The sequence below is a fragment of the Maniola hyperantus genome, chromosome 23 (genome assembly GCF_902806685.2).
Source record: "Maniola hyperantus chromosome 23, iAphHyp1.2, whole genome shotgun sequence".
NCBI lineage: Eukaryota > Metazoa > Arthropoda > Insecta > Lepidoptera > Nymphalidae > Maniola > Maniola hyperantus.
The window spans coordinates 399,041-417,858 of NC_048558.1; the positions used below are offsets into that span (position 1 = coordinate 399,041).

Sequence of the window (18,818 nt, forward strand, 5' to 3'; positions counted from 1 at the left end):
TAATAGTACCGAAGAGTTTAAGATTGAATGTCATTAAAACTTTACATGAAGGGCATGTAGGTATGTCAAAAATGAAGCAGACAGCTAGAAGGTTGTATTACTGGCCTTATATGGACTCTCACATTGAAGAGTATGTTAAGAAATGCTTTCCTTGTCAAACGCATCATAATAGTAATGTTAAAGAGCCGTTATTATCACATCAAGTTCCCAACCTTCCATTTTTAAAATTAGGTATAGATATCATGGACTTTAGAAGGAAAAGTTATTTAGTAGTATATGACTATTATTCTAAATGGTTAGAGATAAAATACATATCCAGTAAAACTGCTACAAGTGTAATTAATACATTAAAAGATATTTTTAGTACTCATGGAATACCTGCAGAAATAATATCTGACCATGTTCCATTTGATTCGAGGGAATGTAAAGAGTTTGCACATAATTGGGGATTTAAATTTACTTATACTAGTCCAAGATATGCCCAAGCGAATGGTATGGCTGAAAGAGGGGTACAAATTGCGAAGAAAATGCTAACAAAATGCCACGAAGATAGAACTGATGTAAGGCTAGCATTATTACAATATCGGGCTTCTCCCGTTTCTGGTACAAATTTTTCCCCCAGTCAGCTACTAATGAATAGAAATTTAAAAACTAAGTTGATTGTTAGCTCACAATACCTAACACCTAAGTTAAATCAGAATGTAACTCAACAGTTTAATGATGTACAAACTAGAAATATAAAAAATTATAATAAGACAAGTCGATTTAAAAGTAAGTTTACTGTAGGGCAAAAAGTTTGGTTCAAAAAAGAGCCAAGTAAGAATATTTGGTCAGAAGGCGAAATTGTTAGATATAATGGATATAGAGCATATGTAATAATAGACAAAAATAATGTACAATATAGTAGAACCTCGTTTCATATTCGACCGGCGGCGTAGACTTTGTGTTTCAATCAGACAGGCTGTCCATCGCTGGTTGAATGGGTAGTTTAAGAGTCAATAATTGTAGTAAATTTAAGAAGTGTGGCACAATAATATTATAAAATTAATGAAGTAATAATTATGTAAATTGTAAAATTAAAAGGGGATGATATAGTTATGTAAAATTAAAAGGGGATGATATATGTAAGTAATTTTTCAAAATTGTAACTGGATGATTATGTAGATATTTTTTTTAAAAAAATAAAAGGGGATGATGTAGCAGAGACAACTCATAGACAAGTGACCAATTGTCAATGTCGTACGTAGGTGTCACCTGACATGTGTCAACGTCAATTGATAGACTTTCACTTGTAAGACTTGGCCAGAGCCGTGCACACTAGCTCATTGTATTAATATTAATTACTAAGTTAATCCGAGTGGAAATATTAAAATAAACCCTGATAATTTAAAGAAACATTATTTTATTTAACACAACGTTACAGATATCTTTCAAACTTTCGAATGGTATCTCAATTTTGGCTTTTGGATTGAAACGTTTTTCGAAAAATATGGTAAATTTAAAGTTTAAACAAGAGCAACTGTTACCTTCAACGATATCACACGCGATCCGCATCCGCATCGGGAAGGAAAGGCCCGCGCGCACTGCGGCGTGCAGGTCGCGGCTGTAGCGCTGCGACACCAGCAACACGCCGGGCGCCGAGCCGTTGTTGCCGCGCTGGACCAACGAGCCCAGCAGGCGGACGATACGCGGGTGCGCGGGGATACTCCTGACAATAGATACAAATTACAGCATTATTTTGTTTATTTGACGACCTCTCTGGCGCAGTGGTGAGCGCTGTGGTCTTATTAGTGGGAGGTCCCGGGTTTGATTCCTGGCAGGGGTTTGGAATTTTATAATTTCTAAATTTCTGGTCTGGTCTGGTGGGAGGCTTCGGCCGTGGCTAGTTACCACTCTACCGGCAAAGCCGTGCCGCCAAGCGATTTAACGTTCCGGTACGATGCCGTGTAGAAACCAAAGGGGTATGGGTTTACTAAAAACTGCCATACCTACCCCTTCCAGGTTAGCCCGCTATCATCTTAGACTGCATCATCACTTAACACCAGGTGCGATTGCAGTCAAGGGCTAACTTGTATGTGAATAAAAAAAAATAAAAAAAAAAATTACTTCACACAAGGAAATGATAGATGGATTGCGTGAAAGAGGATATGCGTGTAAAAAAAATGTGTAGTTTTAAAAGTAAAGTTATTGCGTTAATATTGTTTCTACAGATATTAGGAATATTATCATCTCGGAAATGCAATGTAAGTTTATTACTTAGTTTATTCATTGTTTTAAAAAATATGTAATAAAAACTGACTTTAAAAAAAAAAAAAAAAAAGGGGGTGGATAATACGTTGACGGATGATAGAAGTGAGTGGAAGAAAGAAAATACATGTTGTGCCGACCCCACGTAACGTGGGATAAGGTAAGGAAGAAGAAGAAGACCTCACACAAGGAAATGAAACAGTGATACGCGACCGCAGCCTATGAGTGAGCTCACTCTCATACTTCACCTCTTCTGGTAATTACGTATGCTTTAGCCATACATTGATAAATCGCCCACTGCGCAGGTATAAGGTCAGAGGCCTTTAGACAAGACGTCTTCGTAGACCAATATATCACCCACCAGTGACACCAACTTTAGCTTACATGAATAAAGTACCAGGAGAGCATAGAAACTCAGGCACTATAGAAATTTCCATACAACAGTTTTATACCCAAGAGCATAAAAAGCAGTTTTAGTCCGCTTACACTCGGCATAAGAACTTTACAAGCATGAGGAGTGAAAAGTATATCTTACTTTAGATTATCTCCTGTGAAACTCACCTGGTATAGAAGAACTCCATGGCCAGTTCCCTGTAATGCCTGTCGTCGGCAGGGAACACAGACTTGACGCACGCCGGGCTGCGGCCCGCCCATGCGCCGTGCACTGCGTACACCACGCCGTACTGGCCGCGACCTGGCGAACACACGAGCGAGTTACAGTCTACCAAACATTTTCTTTGCTGTGATAGCCTAGTAGTTAGGACGTCCGCCTTCTAATCGGAGGTCGGGGGTTCAACCACGGTTATAGTATCTCTAATTACAAGATACAGCCTTTGTATGCTACTCACCAATCTCCCGGCCCAACTCCGGCGTCCCGTACATAAGGAGATCGCACATGGATGTACTTTGTATGCTACTCACCAATCTCCCGGCCCAACTCCGGCGTCCCGTACATAAGGAGATCGCACATGGATGTACTTTGTATGCTACTCACCAATCTCCCGGCCCAACTCCGGCGTCGCGTACATAAGGAGATCGCACATGGATGTACTTTGTATGCTACTCACCAATCTCCCGGCCCAACTCCGGCGTCCCGTACATAAGGAGATCGCACATGGATGTACTTTGTATGCTACTCACCAATCTCCCGGCCCAACTCCGGCGTCCCGTACATAAGGAGATCGCACATGGATGTACTTTGTATGCTACTCACCAATCTCCCGGCCCAACTCCGGCGTCCCGTACATAAGGAGATCGCACATGGATGTACTTTGTATGCTACTCACCAATCTCCCGGCCCAACTCCGGCGTCCCGTACATAAGGAGATCGCACATGGATGTACTTTGTATGCTACTCACCAATCTCCCGGCCCAACTCCGGCGTCCCGTACATAAGGAGATCGCACATGGATGTACTTTGTATGCTACTCACCAATCTCCCGGCCCAACTCCGGCGTCCCGTACATAAGGAGATCGCACATGGATGTACTTTGTATGCTACTCACCAATCTCCCGGCCCAACTCCGGCGTCCCGTACATAAGGAGATCGCACATGGATGTACTTTGTATGCTACTCACCAATCTCCCGGCCCAACTCCGGCGTCCCGTACATAAGGAGATCGCACATGGATGTACTTTGTATGCTACTCACCAATCTCCCGGCCCAACTCCGGCGTCCCGTACATAAGGAGATCGCACATGGATGTACTCTCCAGACACAGTTGGGCGAACGATGGCGCGTATCTGAAACAATATCAATTACAATATTAATCTATATTATGTTCTTTATCGATAAATTACTGAGGCACGTTATTTGGCAAACAAGACTATACAATTTTGTTCTTTGACAAGATTGTATGGTCCGTCTGTATGTGTACGAGAGAGAAAGGGAAAAGACAGCGAGAGGGCAAGAGAAAAAGAGAGAGGGGAAGAGGTGGGAGAAAGGGGAAGGGTGAGAGTGAGGGGGTGAAAGATAGGGAGAGAGAGAAGGATAGAGAGAGGGAAAGAGAGAGAGAAAGACATAGAGCCGGGAGAGGGAGATAGAGGGAGAGGGCGGTTAAGAGGAGAGAGAAGAGCAGGCGTGAAGGAGGGAGACAGAGAGGTAATATGCTTGTAAGATGCTTACTTCTTCCTTATAGCTAGTTTGATGTCTTCGGTGTGGTGCAGGCGGCTCGCCAGAGCGCTCTCTAGTGACGTGAGCGCAGATTGGTATCTTTCGTGCGCTACACTCAGTCTCTCCAGGATCTGGAATACAAAACAATTTAACATTCAAAGAACAAAAATTTAGATCTCATTTTCAAATTAAGAAATACTAGTTTATGCTTGCGACTTCGTTCGCCTGGACCTTCAAACCCCTATTTTATAGCGGATATCTACGTCATAATAGCTATCTGCATGCCAAATTTTGAAAGAAAGAAAAGACGTTTATTTACAAAACTGTGCCACACGTCACATCTTAAAACTAAGAGCTGGTTATTACGGCGCTTCTTCCACCTGAGAACAAGCAAAAGAAGCAGAAGAATTTCAGCCCGATCCGTCCAGTAGTTTGAGGTGTGCGTTGATAGATCAGTCAGTCACTGAGCCAACTTTTCCTTTTATATTGTTACAAATAACTGGAAGTCTCGAAGCTTGGAGTACCTACCTGCGTGTTTATGTTTTTGAGACAAATACCTACCTCATTGTTTACATCACTTTTAGCGTAGGTACCTTTTTTTGCCTCGCTGGAAGCTTCGGGGCGGGGTTGTTTACGTTTCGTCGAATAGCAAAGAATGTTCGATCGGTGGTGGGGAAACTGTATATAAAGCGGTGCCTCAGACCGGCCCGACGAAGTTCAGTTGAGTACGATTGAGTTCTAAGAGCGATCGAAGCGAGTGACAAGTAAGAGTGATCCTAAGTGTTTCTTGTGTTCAGTACAAGTGTTTAGTGCTAATAAGTGCTAGTGTTAGTGTTTGTGGACTTTTAGTGTGCAGTGTGTAAATAAACGTTCTTGTTCGGAAACTGGCATTTTAATACGAACCCCCCTAGCACGTAACAATATATTGATAAGTATGCTCCTAAAAAAGCATATTATACAGTCGCAGACTATGTAAACGATAAAAAAGCTTGGATTTGACTCGCTCCAGCAATGCACGGGGCTGCAATAGCTTGTATAGTACGGTATAATAACATTGTAAATTGAAAAATTAAAAAGAGCAACCGCCGAGTTTCTTGCTGGTTCTTCTCGGTAGGAACGGCATTCCGAACCAGTGGTAAATTAAAACTACCTGACTATTCATAAGCACTTTTAAAAAGTTTACATGAATAAAAAAAACATTCTATTCTATTCTATATTCTATTCTATAGAAAAACGGAATAAGTTACCTGCAAGGAGATAAGTCTGGCCAGTCTCTGCGGAGTCAGCTCTTGTGTGGTGTGCAGCGCGGCCGAGCGGCGCCACGCGGGGCTCAGCGCGCAGCACGCAGCCTCCTCCTCTCCGCCGACCATGCTCAACCTGACAACACACACACACAATCTCATGTCTGAAGCGCGGCCGAGCGGCGCCACGCGGGGCTCAGCACGCAGCACGCAGACTGCTCCTCCCCGCCGACCATGCTCAACCTGACAACACACACACACAATCTCATGTCTGAAGCGCGGCCGAGCGGCGCCACGCGGGGCTCAGCACGCAGCACGCAGACTGCTCCTCCCCGCCGACCATGCTCAACCTGACAACACACACACAATCTCATGTCTGAAGCGCGGCCGAGCGGCGCCACGCGGGGCTCAGCACGCAGCACGCAGACTGCTCCTCCCCGCCGACCATGCTCAACCTGACAACACACACACACAATCTCATGTCTGAAGCGCGGCCGAGCGGCGCCACGCGGGGCTCAGCACGCAGCACGCAGACTGCTCCTCCCCGCCGACCATGCTCAACCTGACAACACACACACAATCTCATGTCTGAAGCGCGGCCGAGCGGCGCCACGCGGGGCTCAGCACGCAGCACGCAGACTGCTCCTCCCCGCCGACCATGCTCAACCTGACAACACACACACACAATCTCATGTCTGAAGCGCGGCCGAGCGGCGCCACGCGGGGCTCAGCACGCAGCACGCAGCCTGCTCCTCCCCGCCGACCATGCTCAACCTGACAACACACACACAATCTCATGTCGGAAGCGCGGCCGAGCGGCGCCACGCGGGGCTCAGCACGCAGCACGCAGACTGCTCCTCCCCGCCGACCATGCTCAACCTGACAACACACACACACAATCTCATGTCTGAAGCGCGGCCGAGCGGCGCCACGCGGGGCTCAGCACGCAGCACGCAGACTGCTCCTCCCCGCCGACCATGCTCAACCTGACAACACACACACAATCTCATGTCTGAAGCGCGGCCGAGCGGCGCCACGCGGGGCTCAGCACGCAGCACGCAGACTGCTCCTCCCCGCCGACCATGCTCAACCTGACAACACACACACAATCTCATGTCTGAAGCGCGGCCGAGCGGCGCCACGCGGGGCTCAGCACGCAGCACGCAGACTGCTCCTCCCCGCCGACCATGCTCAACCTGACAACACACACACACAATCTCATGTCTGAAGCGCGGCCGAGCGGCGCCACGCGGGGCTCAGCACGCAGCACGCAGACTGCTCCTCCCCGCCGACCATGCTCAACCTGACAACACACACACACAATCTCATGTCTGAAGCGCGGCCGAGCGGCGCCACGCGGGGCTCAGCACGCAGCACGCAGCCTCCTCCTCCCCGCCGACCATGCTCAACCTGACAACACACACACACAATCTCATGTCTGAAGCGCGGCCGAGCGGCGCCACGCGGGGCTCAGCACGCAGCACGCAGACTGCTCCTCCCCGCCGACCATGCTCAACCTGACAACACACACACACAATCTCATGTCTGAAGCGCGGCCGAGCGGCGCCACGCGGGGCTCAGCACGCAGCACGCAGCCTCCTCCTCCCCGCCGACCATGCTCAACCTGACAACACACACACACAATCTCATGTCTGAAGCGCGGCCGAGCGGCGCCACGCGGGGCTCAGCACGCAGCACGCAGACTGCTCCTCCCCGCCGACCATGCTCAACCTGACAACACACACACACAATCTCATGTCTGAAGCGCGGCCGAGCGGCGCCACGCGGGGCTCAGCACGCAGCACGCAGCCTCCTCCTCCCCGCCGACCATGCTCAACCTGACAACACACACACACAATCTCATGTCTGAAGCGCGGCCCCAGCGGCGCCACGCGGGGCTCAGCACGCAGCACGCAGCCTCCTCCTCCCCGCCGACCATGCTCAACCTGACAACACACACACAATCTCATGTCTGAAGCGCGGCCGAGCGGCGCCACGCGGGGCTCAGCACGCAGCACGCAGACTGCTCCTCCCCGCCGACCATGCTCAACCTGACAACACACACACACAATCTCATGTCTGAAGCGCGGCCGAGCGGCGCCACGCGGGGCTCAGCACGCAGCACGCAGCCTCCTCCTCCCCGCCGACCATGCTCAACCTGACAACACACACACACAATCTCATGTCTGAAGCGCGGCCGAGCGGCGCCACGCGGGGCTCAGCACGCAGCACGCAGCCTCCTCCTCCCCGCCGACCATGCTCAACCTGACAACACACACACACAATCTCATGTCTGAAGCGCGGCCGAGCGGCGCCACGCGGGGCTCAGCACGCAGCACGCAGCCTCCTCCTCCCCGCCGACCATGCTCAACCTGACAACACACACACACAATCTCATGTCTGAAGCGCGGCCGAGCGGCGCCACGCGGGGCTCAGCACGCAGCACGCAGACTGCTCCTCCCCGCCGACCATGCTCAACCTGACAACACACACACACAATCTCATGTCTGAAGCGCGGCCGAGCGGCGCCACGCGGGGCTCAGCGCGCAGCACGCAGACTGCTCCTCCCCGCCGACCATGCTCAACCTGACAACACACACACACAATCTCATGTCTGAAGCGCGGCCGAGCGGCGCCACGCGGGGCTCAGCACGCAGCACGCAGACTGCTCCTCCCCGCCGACCATGCTCAACCTGACAACACACACACACAATCTCATGTCTGAAGCGCGGCCGAGCGGCGCCACGCGGGGCTCAGCACGCAGCACGCAGACTGCTCCTCCCCGCCGACCATGCTCAACCTGACAACACACACACACAATCAATCTCATGTCTGAAGCGCGGCCGAGCGGCGCCACGCGGGGCTCAGCACGCAGCACGCAGACTGCTCCTCCCCGCCGACCATGCTCAACCTGACAACACACACACACAATCTCATGTCTGAAGCGCGGCCGAGCGGCGCCACGCGGGGCTCAGCACGCAGCACGCAGCCTCCTCCTCCCCGCCGACCATGCTCAACCTGACAACACACACACACAATCTCATGTCTGAAGCGCGGCCGAGCGGCGCCACGCGGGGCTCAGCACGCAGCACGCAGCCTCCTCCTCCCCGCCGACCATGCTCAACCTGACAATACACACACACAATCTCATGTCTGAATACCATGCACAGGTAGCTTCAATTCTTCGCTATGGCATAATCTTCTGGGGAAACACAAGTGAGATCAATCACGTATTTATTGCCCAAAAAAGGTGCATAAGAGCGATATGTAAGATAAAAAAAAGGGATAGTTGCAAGCCTTACTTTAAAAAACACAATGTTCTCACTGTATCATCGCTATATATATTCGAACTAGCTCTATTTTTAAGAAATAACGAAAATTTGTTTGTTCGAATTAACCGAGAACGCTGTAAAGACAGATTTCGGTTTCCCACTCACAAAATATCATTCCTTAACAAAAGTGTTTGTGTGATAAGGAAATGTAATAATATAAATAAATTTAAGAATAAATTGCATGATTTTTTAATAGACAAGACATTATATAACATTAACGAATTTTTTTCAACTTAGACATTTTTAAATCTTGAATTTTAACATAGACAAAGACAACGTGCGTCAAATTACTTATAGTTATTGTTTTACTAGGTTTACTAATTGTTTTGCATGCCTAATATTTAAGGCGAAACATTTCTACTGGACAATTTTATGTAATAACATCTCGTTGTAAAATGTTTCCGCAAATAAAGAATCTTTGAATCTTTGAATCTTTGAATCTTTGAAACCTTCAGAGTGGAATTTCTGGAAATCCCTTTGAGGTGGAATTTCTGTAAATCCGTTTGGAGTGGAATTTCTGACAATACATTGCGTGTCTGGAATTTCTGAAATCCTTTGAGGATGGCATTTCTATAAATACCTTGGGTAAGGAATGTCTGGAAATCCCCTGAGGGTGGTTTTTTTGAAAATTCCTTAAAGGTGGAATTTCTGAAATTCCTTGGGTGAGGAATTTATAAAAATCCCTTGAGGGTGGTATTTTTGAAAATATCTCGGGTGTGGAGTTTCTGAAAATTCCTTGAAGGTGGAATTTCTGCAAATCCCTTGAGGCCCGAATTGGTGAAAATTCCTTAAGGGTAGAATTTCTGAAAATCCTTTGAGGATGGAATTCATAAAAATTCATTGGGGGTGGTATTTCCAAAAATCCTGTAACATTACATATTATATCCCTATATTTTTAACCGAAAGCCCATATACCAATTAACCCCAATTATTTGAATGTATACATAGACAGGTTGAGATGGTAAGAGGCAGGGGGACGCCCCGCACACCCGCACGTCACCCGCGCTCGCCCGCACTGGGTTAGCGCGGGGCCTGTACGGGGCGTTCTCTCCCCGACTGCCATCTCGACCTGTCGCGTACTTTTTTTTTTTTTTTTTAAAGAATATTAGCCATGTTAAATGACTAATATTCCCCTTTCCTCTCCAACTAAGCGTCAAGCTTGTGCTAGGAGTAGGTACGACAATAGTGCAACAGGCGGGGTTTGAACCGTCGACCTTTCGGTTTTCAGTCCACTCCTTTACCCGTTGAGCTAAATACTACCGGTTCTATACCTATAAAACAGTCTTCGCAGAGAGTCGATCACTCCTCGCAGCAAAGAGAAGGAGGCACAAGGCGTGAGGTCCACCTGTCTGGCCACCGACAGCAGTTGCCGCATCGCCTCGCTGGCTGGTCTTCCACCCAACTCCTGTCTGCACGAGGATTCCAGGGATTCCAGGCACCTGGAGACGAGGACATCAATAGTTCAAACTTCAAAGTACTAGAAATGTTGTCAATTTAGTGCTTTAGGTGTGATCTAGTGCTTTTTTTGACATTTTAAGATGTTAGTGTGTAAAGTGTGAAGCAAAAAATTCTACTAAATGCATTTTATTCCTAGTAATTTTTTTTTTATTTTTTTGTTCAAAAAAAATAAAAATTTGTTTGCCTCCATTTTGCGTTGTAAGTAAGCTTGAATACTGATTAAAGCACTTGTTTTATTTTATTTTTAAACATTTATTGCTTTTTAGGTTTCCGTACCTCAAAAGGAAAAACGGAACCCTTATAAGGTCACTCTGTTGTCTGTCTGTCTGTCAAGAAACCTACAGGGTACTTCCCGTTGACCTAGAATCATGAAATTTGGCGGGTAGGTCTGAATCTGAAAACCATGAATTTATGGTTACATCGTACAAAAAAATAAAATTGTGGTCATGAACTAATAATTTTTCAATTTTCGAAGTAAGATAACTATATCAAGTGGGGTATCATATGAAAGGGCTCTACTTGTACATTCTAAAACAGATTTATATTTATTTTTATGCATAATAGTTTTTGAATTATCGTGCAAAATGTCGAAAAAATGCGGAACCCTCGTTGCGCGAGCTGGACTCGCACTTGGCTGGTATTGTATGGAAATAAATCCATACTAATATTATAAATGCGAAAGTGTGTCTGTCTGCTAGTTTTTCACGGCCCAACAGTTTAACCGATTTTGATGTAATTTGGTACAGAGTTAGCTTACATCCCGCATTTTTATCCCGGAAAATCATAATTTTAGATGATCACGTGATTTTTAAAAAACCTAAATCCACGCGGCAACATCTACTCTAGTTCAAGTAGAAGTCAATAAACTTAATTACCTTTGTAAGGTCCCGAAGTATGTGTCTTTGAGACAATCCACGAATTTCACCATCTTCAAACTGATTTTTCGACTCAGCTTCGATAAAACTGAAAGAGATAGTTATGTTATTTTTTTTTAATAACAATAGCGAGCAAATGAGCATACGGGTCACCTGATGTTGAGTGATTACCGCCGCCCATGAACATTTTCAGCTCCAATGTAACCACCATTGCATTGCCGGCCTTTCAGGAATTTGTTGATCCGCCCCATGAATAGCCCCATGTTGCAATGTAGTAGGAACACCACCGAAAGGAAATGGAAAGGGGATTTGCCATAAGTGATAACCACTCACCAGTTCGTTGCACGTCAAGGGAGGCCTGCTTGCTGGAGATGTTGGAGCTGGTGCACACGCTGCTGTGAGTGGTCACCGACACACTGCGCCACGCGTTGGACAGGCTGTACAACTCCGTTTCATTCTCGATCGGTATGGGGGTGACCAGAGACGCTGGCGAATCTGACTTAGACTGTGGACAATAAGTATCATCATGATCAACCCATTATCCCTTCCCTCCTCTTCCCCTTCCCCTTCCAGCCCCCCGATTGTGTAAGAATAACGTAGTCATCGTTATCGTAATCGTCAACAAATTCTGCCCTTTGATTGGCTGTGAAAAAATCGTCGATTTCCCGAAAGACATGCAAATAAATTAAACCTTCCGCAATCAAAATTAGTACTGCATACCTCGAGTCCCTACGTAATGTCTATACAGATATATAATAATTTACCAGACAAAATTCGTAACATAAACAATGAAAATAAATTCAACAAAATATTAAAAAACTTTTTATTAGAAAAGGGCTACTATGCCGTAAATGATTTCCTAAACGACGAACATAAAAATAAATAATAATATCGGTCTCCCTAACTAAGGTCTAAGGACCAAATTGCGACACGCAAACTGGGTATCCATAATACTTTGTACATACTTAATATGATGGAAATGCAATAAATGAAAATTGAAATTGAAATTGAAAATGTAAACAGCGAATCAACCAATCAAAGGGTCTACCCTTTTTCTGACGATTATGATAACGATGAATACGTTTTTCTTACACAATCGGGGGGCTGGTTCTGGATTAGTTAAATAAATATAGACGGATCATTCTGATGGAGTATAACTTTGAGTAAGATACGACGGGATTGAAGCTTACTCGTACTCTGTCTCACTCACTCATATGGGTAGGTGAATGAGAGCGAAAAAATGATACGTCTCTTATACTCTATATCCCGAATCGTTCCCTCATATGCAAGACAAAACCGTAGCTTTTTCGTACTTTATCTCACTTATTCATATATTACTTATTCACACACCCACACACCCACAAAATCATACATCCACACACATATGCATACACGCCATGTGAATTTTTATTTTATTCTATTTTATTTTACTTATTTATCTTATTCTATTGTTTAATTTAGATTTTATTATTAAGTAATAGTTAGATACTCAATAATTGTATTGTAAATTAAAAAAAGCTTATGTAACAGGGAAGGCACTGGCTCCCATGACACAGTTTATACTTCTTTGGGAGCCAGTGGTCAAAGTCTTATGTGTCAAACCTTTTTTGCAAATAAAGATATATGTTATGTTATGTTATGTTATGTTATGTTATATAGACAAAAGAGAGAGCGAGAAAATTGTACCTCTCGTATTGTCTCTGGTCTCATTCACGACAACAATACATCACAGACTGTGAACAAACATTCACAGTTACAAAAAAATCAGTGATCTCCATGATAGGCAAACTAGAAACAAAAATAAGCTAGCTACCCCTGCGCTCTGCCTCTGGAAGGTGCGAAAGTCATTTGTAGGAATGAGTGTAATATTTTATAATAAAATTCCACAAGCAATTTTAGACTTGCCTTTACACAAGTTTAAAAAATGTGTTAAAAGTATGCTCCTAAAAAAAGCATATTATACAGTCGCAGACTATGTAAACGATAAAAAAGCTTGGATTTGACTCGCTCCAGCAATGCACGGGGCTGCAATGGCTTGTATAGTACGGTATAATAACATTGTAAATTGAAAAATTAAAAAGAGCAACCGCCGAGTTTCTTGCTGGTTCTTCTCGGTAGGAACGGCATTCCGAACCAGTGGTAAATTAAAACTATCTGACTATTCATAAGCACTTTTAAAAAGTTTACATGAATAAAAAAAACATTCTATTCTATTCTATTCTATTCTAATATGCCCAGCTAATAAAGGGGGTTTCATCACCTCCTCCCCCCTCCTTACAATTTTTATTTAAAAAAAACTCACCCTTCTAAACACGTCACTCATACACAGACTCTCGTCATTGGAGTGAATGATCTCGAAGTCGTCAAAGTTGAAGCTCTCATACGACACGGCTTCCTCCACGTCCGAGTTGCCGTCCGGCTCGTCGTCCGGCTCCGGGCTGTGCAGCCGGCCGCGCCCCGGCCCGGCCCCGGCCCGCTCCCGGTTCGTCAGTTGCAGCGATATGGACGGATCGCTCCGGGTGGAGTAGAATATTGAGTTTGATATGGCGTAGCGTTTGTCTTGATGACAAGGGAGATCTGAAATGTTTTGGAAAAAATGAAGTTTTATTTGTAGCGGTAAAGTAAAGTAAAATATGCTTTATTGTACACCAAAACAAAAACAATAGACATATAACAAATACAGCATTTACAAAAGGCGGCCTTATCGCTAAAATAGCGATCTCTTCCAGGCAACCTTAGGGTAGAGGATATTATAAAAATTAAAGAAAGCGGAAGGGGTGTACTAATTAAATAAAGTAAATACACATAATATACATATGTATATATATATATATATAAATGAAAATACAACAGTAAATAAGAGAGGAATAGACGACAGATAAGTGGACTAAAAGTAAAAATAAATAAACACATCAAATGGAGGATAAATAAAATAGCTTCAATTTTGTTTTAAAAATAGATAGTGATTGAGACTGTTTGATATCCAAGGGGAGAGAATTCCATAGCAGTATAGCGGTAACAGTAAATGATTTAGCATAATAAGAAGAGGAGTGTGTAGAAATTTTCAGGCGTAGATTATTTTGAGAACGAAGAGAAAAAGAGTGTGTATCACATCGGTACTCAAAACGTTCTTTAAGATAAAGAGGAATGGAGGGATTGAACAGTATACAGTAAAGAAGATGAAGAATATGAGTATTCCTGCGAAGACGAATCGGGAGCCACTTGAGCTTACGGCGGTACTCGGTGACATGGTCATACTTTCGCAGCCCAAATACGCGGTAATAGCGGTGAACTTTGTAATAAAAAATATTCCTTGTAATAACTAGAAATTTTGTGTAAAACATTACAACCTATATTCAAACCAAAACTGATATAATATTATGAACAACGATCCAAAATTGCGTGATGCTTATTTCAGTGGATTAAAATAAAGAACGTGACAGGTCGAGATAGCAATCGGGGTCGGGAAGCCCCGCACACTCGTACTAATCCGGTGCGGGGTAGCGCGGATGACATGCGGGTGCGCGGGGCGTTCTCCCGCATAGCTAATTCGATCCGATTCATTCAATATAACAACCAACAACCGACCATCAAAAAGTGTAATTTATTACCTACTAGATGATGCCCGCGACTTCGTCCGCGTGGATTTAGGTTTTTAAAATCCCATAGGAACTCATCGATTTTCCGGGATAAAAAGTAGCCTATGTCCTTCCCCGGGATATAAGCTAACTCTGTGCCAAATTTCATCCAATTCGGTTGAACGGTTGAGCCGTGAAAAGCTAGCAGACAGACAGACATACTTTCGCATTTATAATATTACTAGCTTATGCTCGCGACTTCGTCCGCGTGGACTACAAAATTTCAAAACCCTATTTCACCCTCTTAGGAGTTGAATTTTCAAAAATCCTTTCTTAGCGGATGCCTACGTCATAATAGCTATCTGCATGCCAAATTTCAGCCCGATCCGTCCAGTAGTTTGAGCTGTGCGTTGATAGATCAGTCAGTCAGTCAGTCAGTCATTCAGTCAGTCAGTCAGTCAGTCAGTCACCTTTTCCTTTTATATATATAGATTAAGTATGGATTTTGAATAAATTATTTGACTTTGACTTTTTTGACTTATATTCTTTCCAGGTTGATGTAGGTAATAAATCAACTCAGGAAAAAATGACTTAGGTATATTACAATGAGTTACCATCAACACTCCAGTCCATATTGTTGATTTCCGATCGCATTTCCTGTAATACTTCTTGCATTATTTGTATATTATAATGACTTACCATCAACACTCCAGTCCATATTGTTGATTTCCGATCGCATTTCCTGTAATACTTCTTGCATTATTTGTATATTATAATGACTTACCATCAACACTCCAGTCCATATTGTTGATTTCCGATCGCATTTCCTGTAATACTTCTTGCATTATTTGTATATTATAATGACTTACCATCAACACTCCAGTCCATATTGTTGATTTCCGATCGCATTTCCTGTAATACTTCTTGCATTATTTGTATATTATAATGACTTACCATCAACACTCCAGTCCATATTGTTGATTTCCGATCGCATTTCCTGTAATACTTCTTGCATTATTTGTATATTATAATGACTTACCATCAACACTCCAGTCCATATTGTTGATTTCCGATCGCATTTCCTGTAATACTTCTTGCATTATTTGTATATTATAATGACTTACCATCAACACTCCAGTCCATATTGTTGATTTCCGATCGCATTTCCTGTAATACTTCTTGCATTATTTGTATATTATAATGACTTACCATCAACACTCCAGTCCATATTGTTGATTTCCGATCGCATTTCCTGTAATACTTCTTGCATTATTTGTATATTATAATGACTTACCATCAACACTCCAGTCCATATTGTTGATTTCCGATCGCATTTCCTGTAATACTTCTTGCATTATTTGTATATTATAATGACTTACCATCAACACTCCAGTCCATATTGTTGATTTCCGATCGCATTTCCTGTAATACTTCTTGCATTATTTGTATATTATAATGACTTACCATCAACACTCCAGTCCATATTGTTGATTTCCGATCGCATTTCCTGTAATACTTCTTGCATTATTTGTATATTATAATGACTTACCATCAACACTCCAGTCCATATTGTTGATTTCCGATCGCATTTCCTGTAATACTTCTTGCATTATTTGTATATTATAATGACTTACCATCAACACTCCAGTCCATATTGTTGATTTCCGATCGCATTTCCTGTAATACTTCTTGCATTATTTGTATATTATAATGACTTACCATCAACACTCCAGTCCATATTGTTGATTTCCGATCGCATTTCCTGTAATACTTCTTGCATTATTTGTATATTATAATGACTTACCATCAACACTCCAGTCCATATTGTTGATTTCCGATCGCATTTCCTGTAATACTTCTTGCATTATTTGTATATTATAATGACTTACCATCAACACTCCAGTCCATATTGTTGATTTCCGATCGCATTTCCTGTAATACTTCTTGCATTATTTGTATATTATAATGACTTACCATCAACACTCCAGTCCATATTGTTGATTTCCGATCGCATTTCCTGTAATACTTCTTGCATTATTTGTATATTATAATGACTTACCATCAACACTCCAGTCCATATTGTTGATTTCCGATCGCATTTCCTGTAATACTTCTTGCATTATTTGTATATTATAATGACTTACCATCAACACTCCAGTCCATATTGTTGATTTCCGATCGCATTTCCTGTAATACTTCTTGCATTATTTGTATATTATAATGACTTACCATCAACACTCCAGTCCATATTGTTGATTTCCGATCGCATTTCCTGTAATACTTCTTGCATTATTTGTATATTATAATGAGTTACCATCAACAATCCAGTCCATATTGTTGATTTCCGATCGCATTTCCTGTAATACTTCTTGCATTATTTGTATATTATAATGACTTACCATCAACACTCCAGTCCATATTGTTGATTTCCGATCGCATTTCCTGTAATACTTCTTGCATTATTTGCAACAGCTCTTCTTTCTTGTCACCTTCGGAAAATTTCTCGTTTATGGTCTGAGAAAAAACATATGGTTTCTTTTAGAAGAATTAAAACTTTAGTGAAAAACCGGCCAAGTGCGAGTCAGGCTCGCGCAATTAGGGTTCCGTACTACAGTCGTATTTTTTCGACATTTTGCACGATAATTCAAAACTATGATGCATATAAAAAAATTAAAAAAAATCTGTTTTAGAATGTACAGGTGAAGACCTTTCATATGATACCCCACTTGATATAGTCACTCACTTCGAAAGTTGAAAATACTAATTATTAGTTCATGACCACAATTTAATTTTTTTGTGTGATCTAACCCTAAATTCACGGTTTTCAGATTTTCCCCCAAATGTCAGCTATAAGATCTACCTACCTGCCAAATTTCATGACTCTAGGTCAACGGGAAGTACCCTGTAGGTTTCTTGACAGACAGACAGACAGACAGACAGACAATGAAGTGATCCTATAAGGGTTCCGTTTTTCCTTTAGAGGAACGGAACCCTAAAAACCGATCAAGTGCGAGTCAGTCTTGAAGGTAACCGCAAGACGCGTAGCAATAGCATTTTTATGTGTCAGTGGGGCGCGCGATGCGAGGGAGCGGAGTACACCAGCCCACGCGACTCGCTGCACCGCATGTTCGCCGTCTGCATTAGTGTGAGTGCTACATCCGTACACAGTACACGAGCACGTGAAACAATAACATCGCAAGCCCGTAGGTCAGTCTCGTATTTAATTGCTGGGAACTATACTCGTCTTCGCCTCGTACTTCCAACACTTACCTCATACAGTTGTTGCTCCTGTCTCGCCACATACTGTATCTTGGTCGGCACGACTTGCAACTCGCGCGCCATGTCGAACGACGCCAGAATTATCTGCTGCAGGAGTTTCACGTGTATCTGTAATCACAATGACATCATCACCAACCCATCATCGGCTCACTACTGAGCACGGGTCTCCTCTCAGAATGAGAAGGGGTTTTTAATGCAAAATAGGCTTGTACTTGACGAGAGCATGCTTCATAAAAAGGAATTATGAGGTCTAGGTTGGAGTCATCATCATCATCATCAACCGATAGACGTCCACTGCTGGACATACAACTTAGCGGTTCGTATCAAAAACGTTGAGCAAAAACGCTTCGATCAAGTAGATTTTTTGTTATCAAAATATTTTTCATTCAAATAAATTAAGTACTTTTGAATCGTCAAGTGCATCTTCCACTGGTTAGGAATGCCTTTCCTACCGAGAAGAACCAGCAAGAAACTCAGCGATTGCTCTTTTCAAAGATTTGATATATGACTGGGTGTTACCCATATAAGGATGCCAGCATCCACGGTTTCTCGCTGTTCTATGGTAGAATGGAGAACAAGGAACTGTTTGTCATATGTGTTGGTTGAAGCCCCACTAGTTGGACAGACGACATCAAACGAGTCGCAAGCGGCAGCGCAGGGCCATGTGGAAGTCCCTACAAAAGACCTATGTCCAT

The 18,818-nt window shown here is 43.6% G+C and overlaps 2 protein-coding genes across 7 annotated transcripts in view; one reads left to right on the forward strand and one right to left on the reverse strand.

Annotated features, from left to right (window-relative positions):
- LOC117993086 (protein boule-like) overlaps positions 1-18,818 on the forward strand; it is a 97,277-nt gene that overhangs the window by 22,506 nt on the left and 55,953 nt on the right. The window lies entirely within an intron of this gene.
- Positions 1-18,818, reverse strand: part of LOC117993085 (dual serine/threonine and tyrosine protein kinase-like) — a 48,361-nt gene that overhangs the window by 7,526 nt on the left and 22,017 nt on the right. For 4 of the 6 annotated variants that reach the window (XR_011238113.1, XM_034980811.2, XM_069506696.1 and 1 more), the window contains exons 9-19: positions 18,115-18,231; positions 17,244-17,358; positions 13,569-13,843; positions 11,600-11,771; positions 11,267-11,354; positions 10,205-10,372; positions 5,608-5,737; positions 4,373-4,491; positions 3,899-3,990; positions 2,809-2,941; positions 1,527-1,708 (exon numbers count right to left, since the gene is read on the reverse strand). Coding sequence is in view for 5 of the 6 variants with exons in the window: in XM_034980811.2 (XP_034836702.1) it covers positions 1,527-1,708; positions 2,809-2,941; positions 3,899-3,990; positions 4,373-4,491; positions 5,608-5,737; positions 10,205-10,372; positions 11,267-11,354; positions 11,600-11,771; positions 13,569-13,843; positions 17,244-17,358; positions 18,115-18,231 (1,591 nt within the window). In the remaining variant the exon portion in view is untranslated. Of the gene's footprint in view, positions 1-1,526; positions 1,709-2,808; positions 2,942-3,898; positions 3,991-4,372; positions 4,492-5,607; positions 5,738-8,437; positions 8,513-10,204; positions 10,373-11,266; positions 11,355-11,599; positions 11,772-13,568; positions 13,844-17,243; positions 17,359-18,114; positions 18,232-18,818 lie in introns of all 6 variants that reach the window. The other 2 variants (XM_069506697.1, XM_069506698.1) reach the window with 2 other exon arrangements.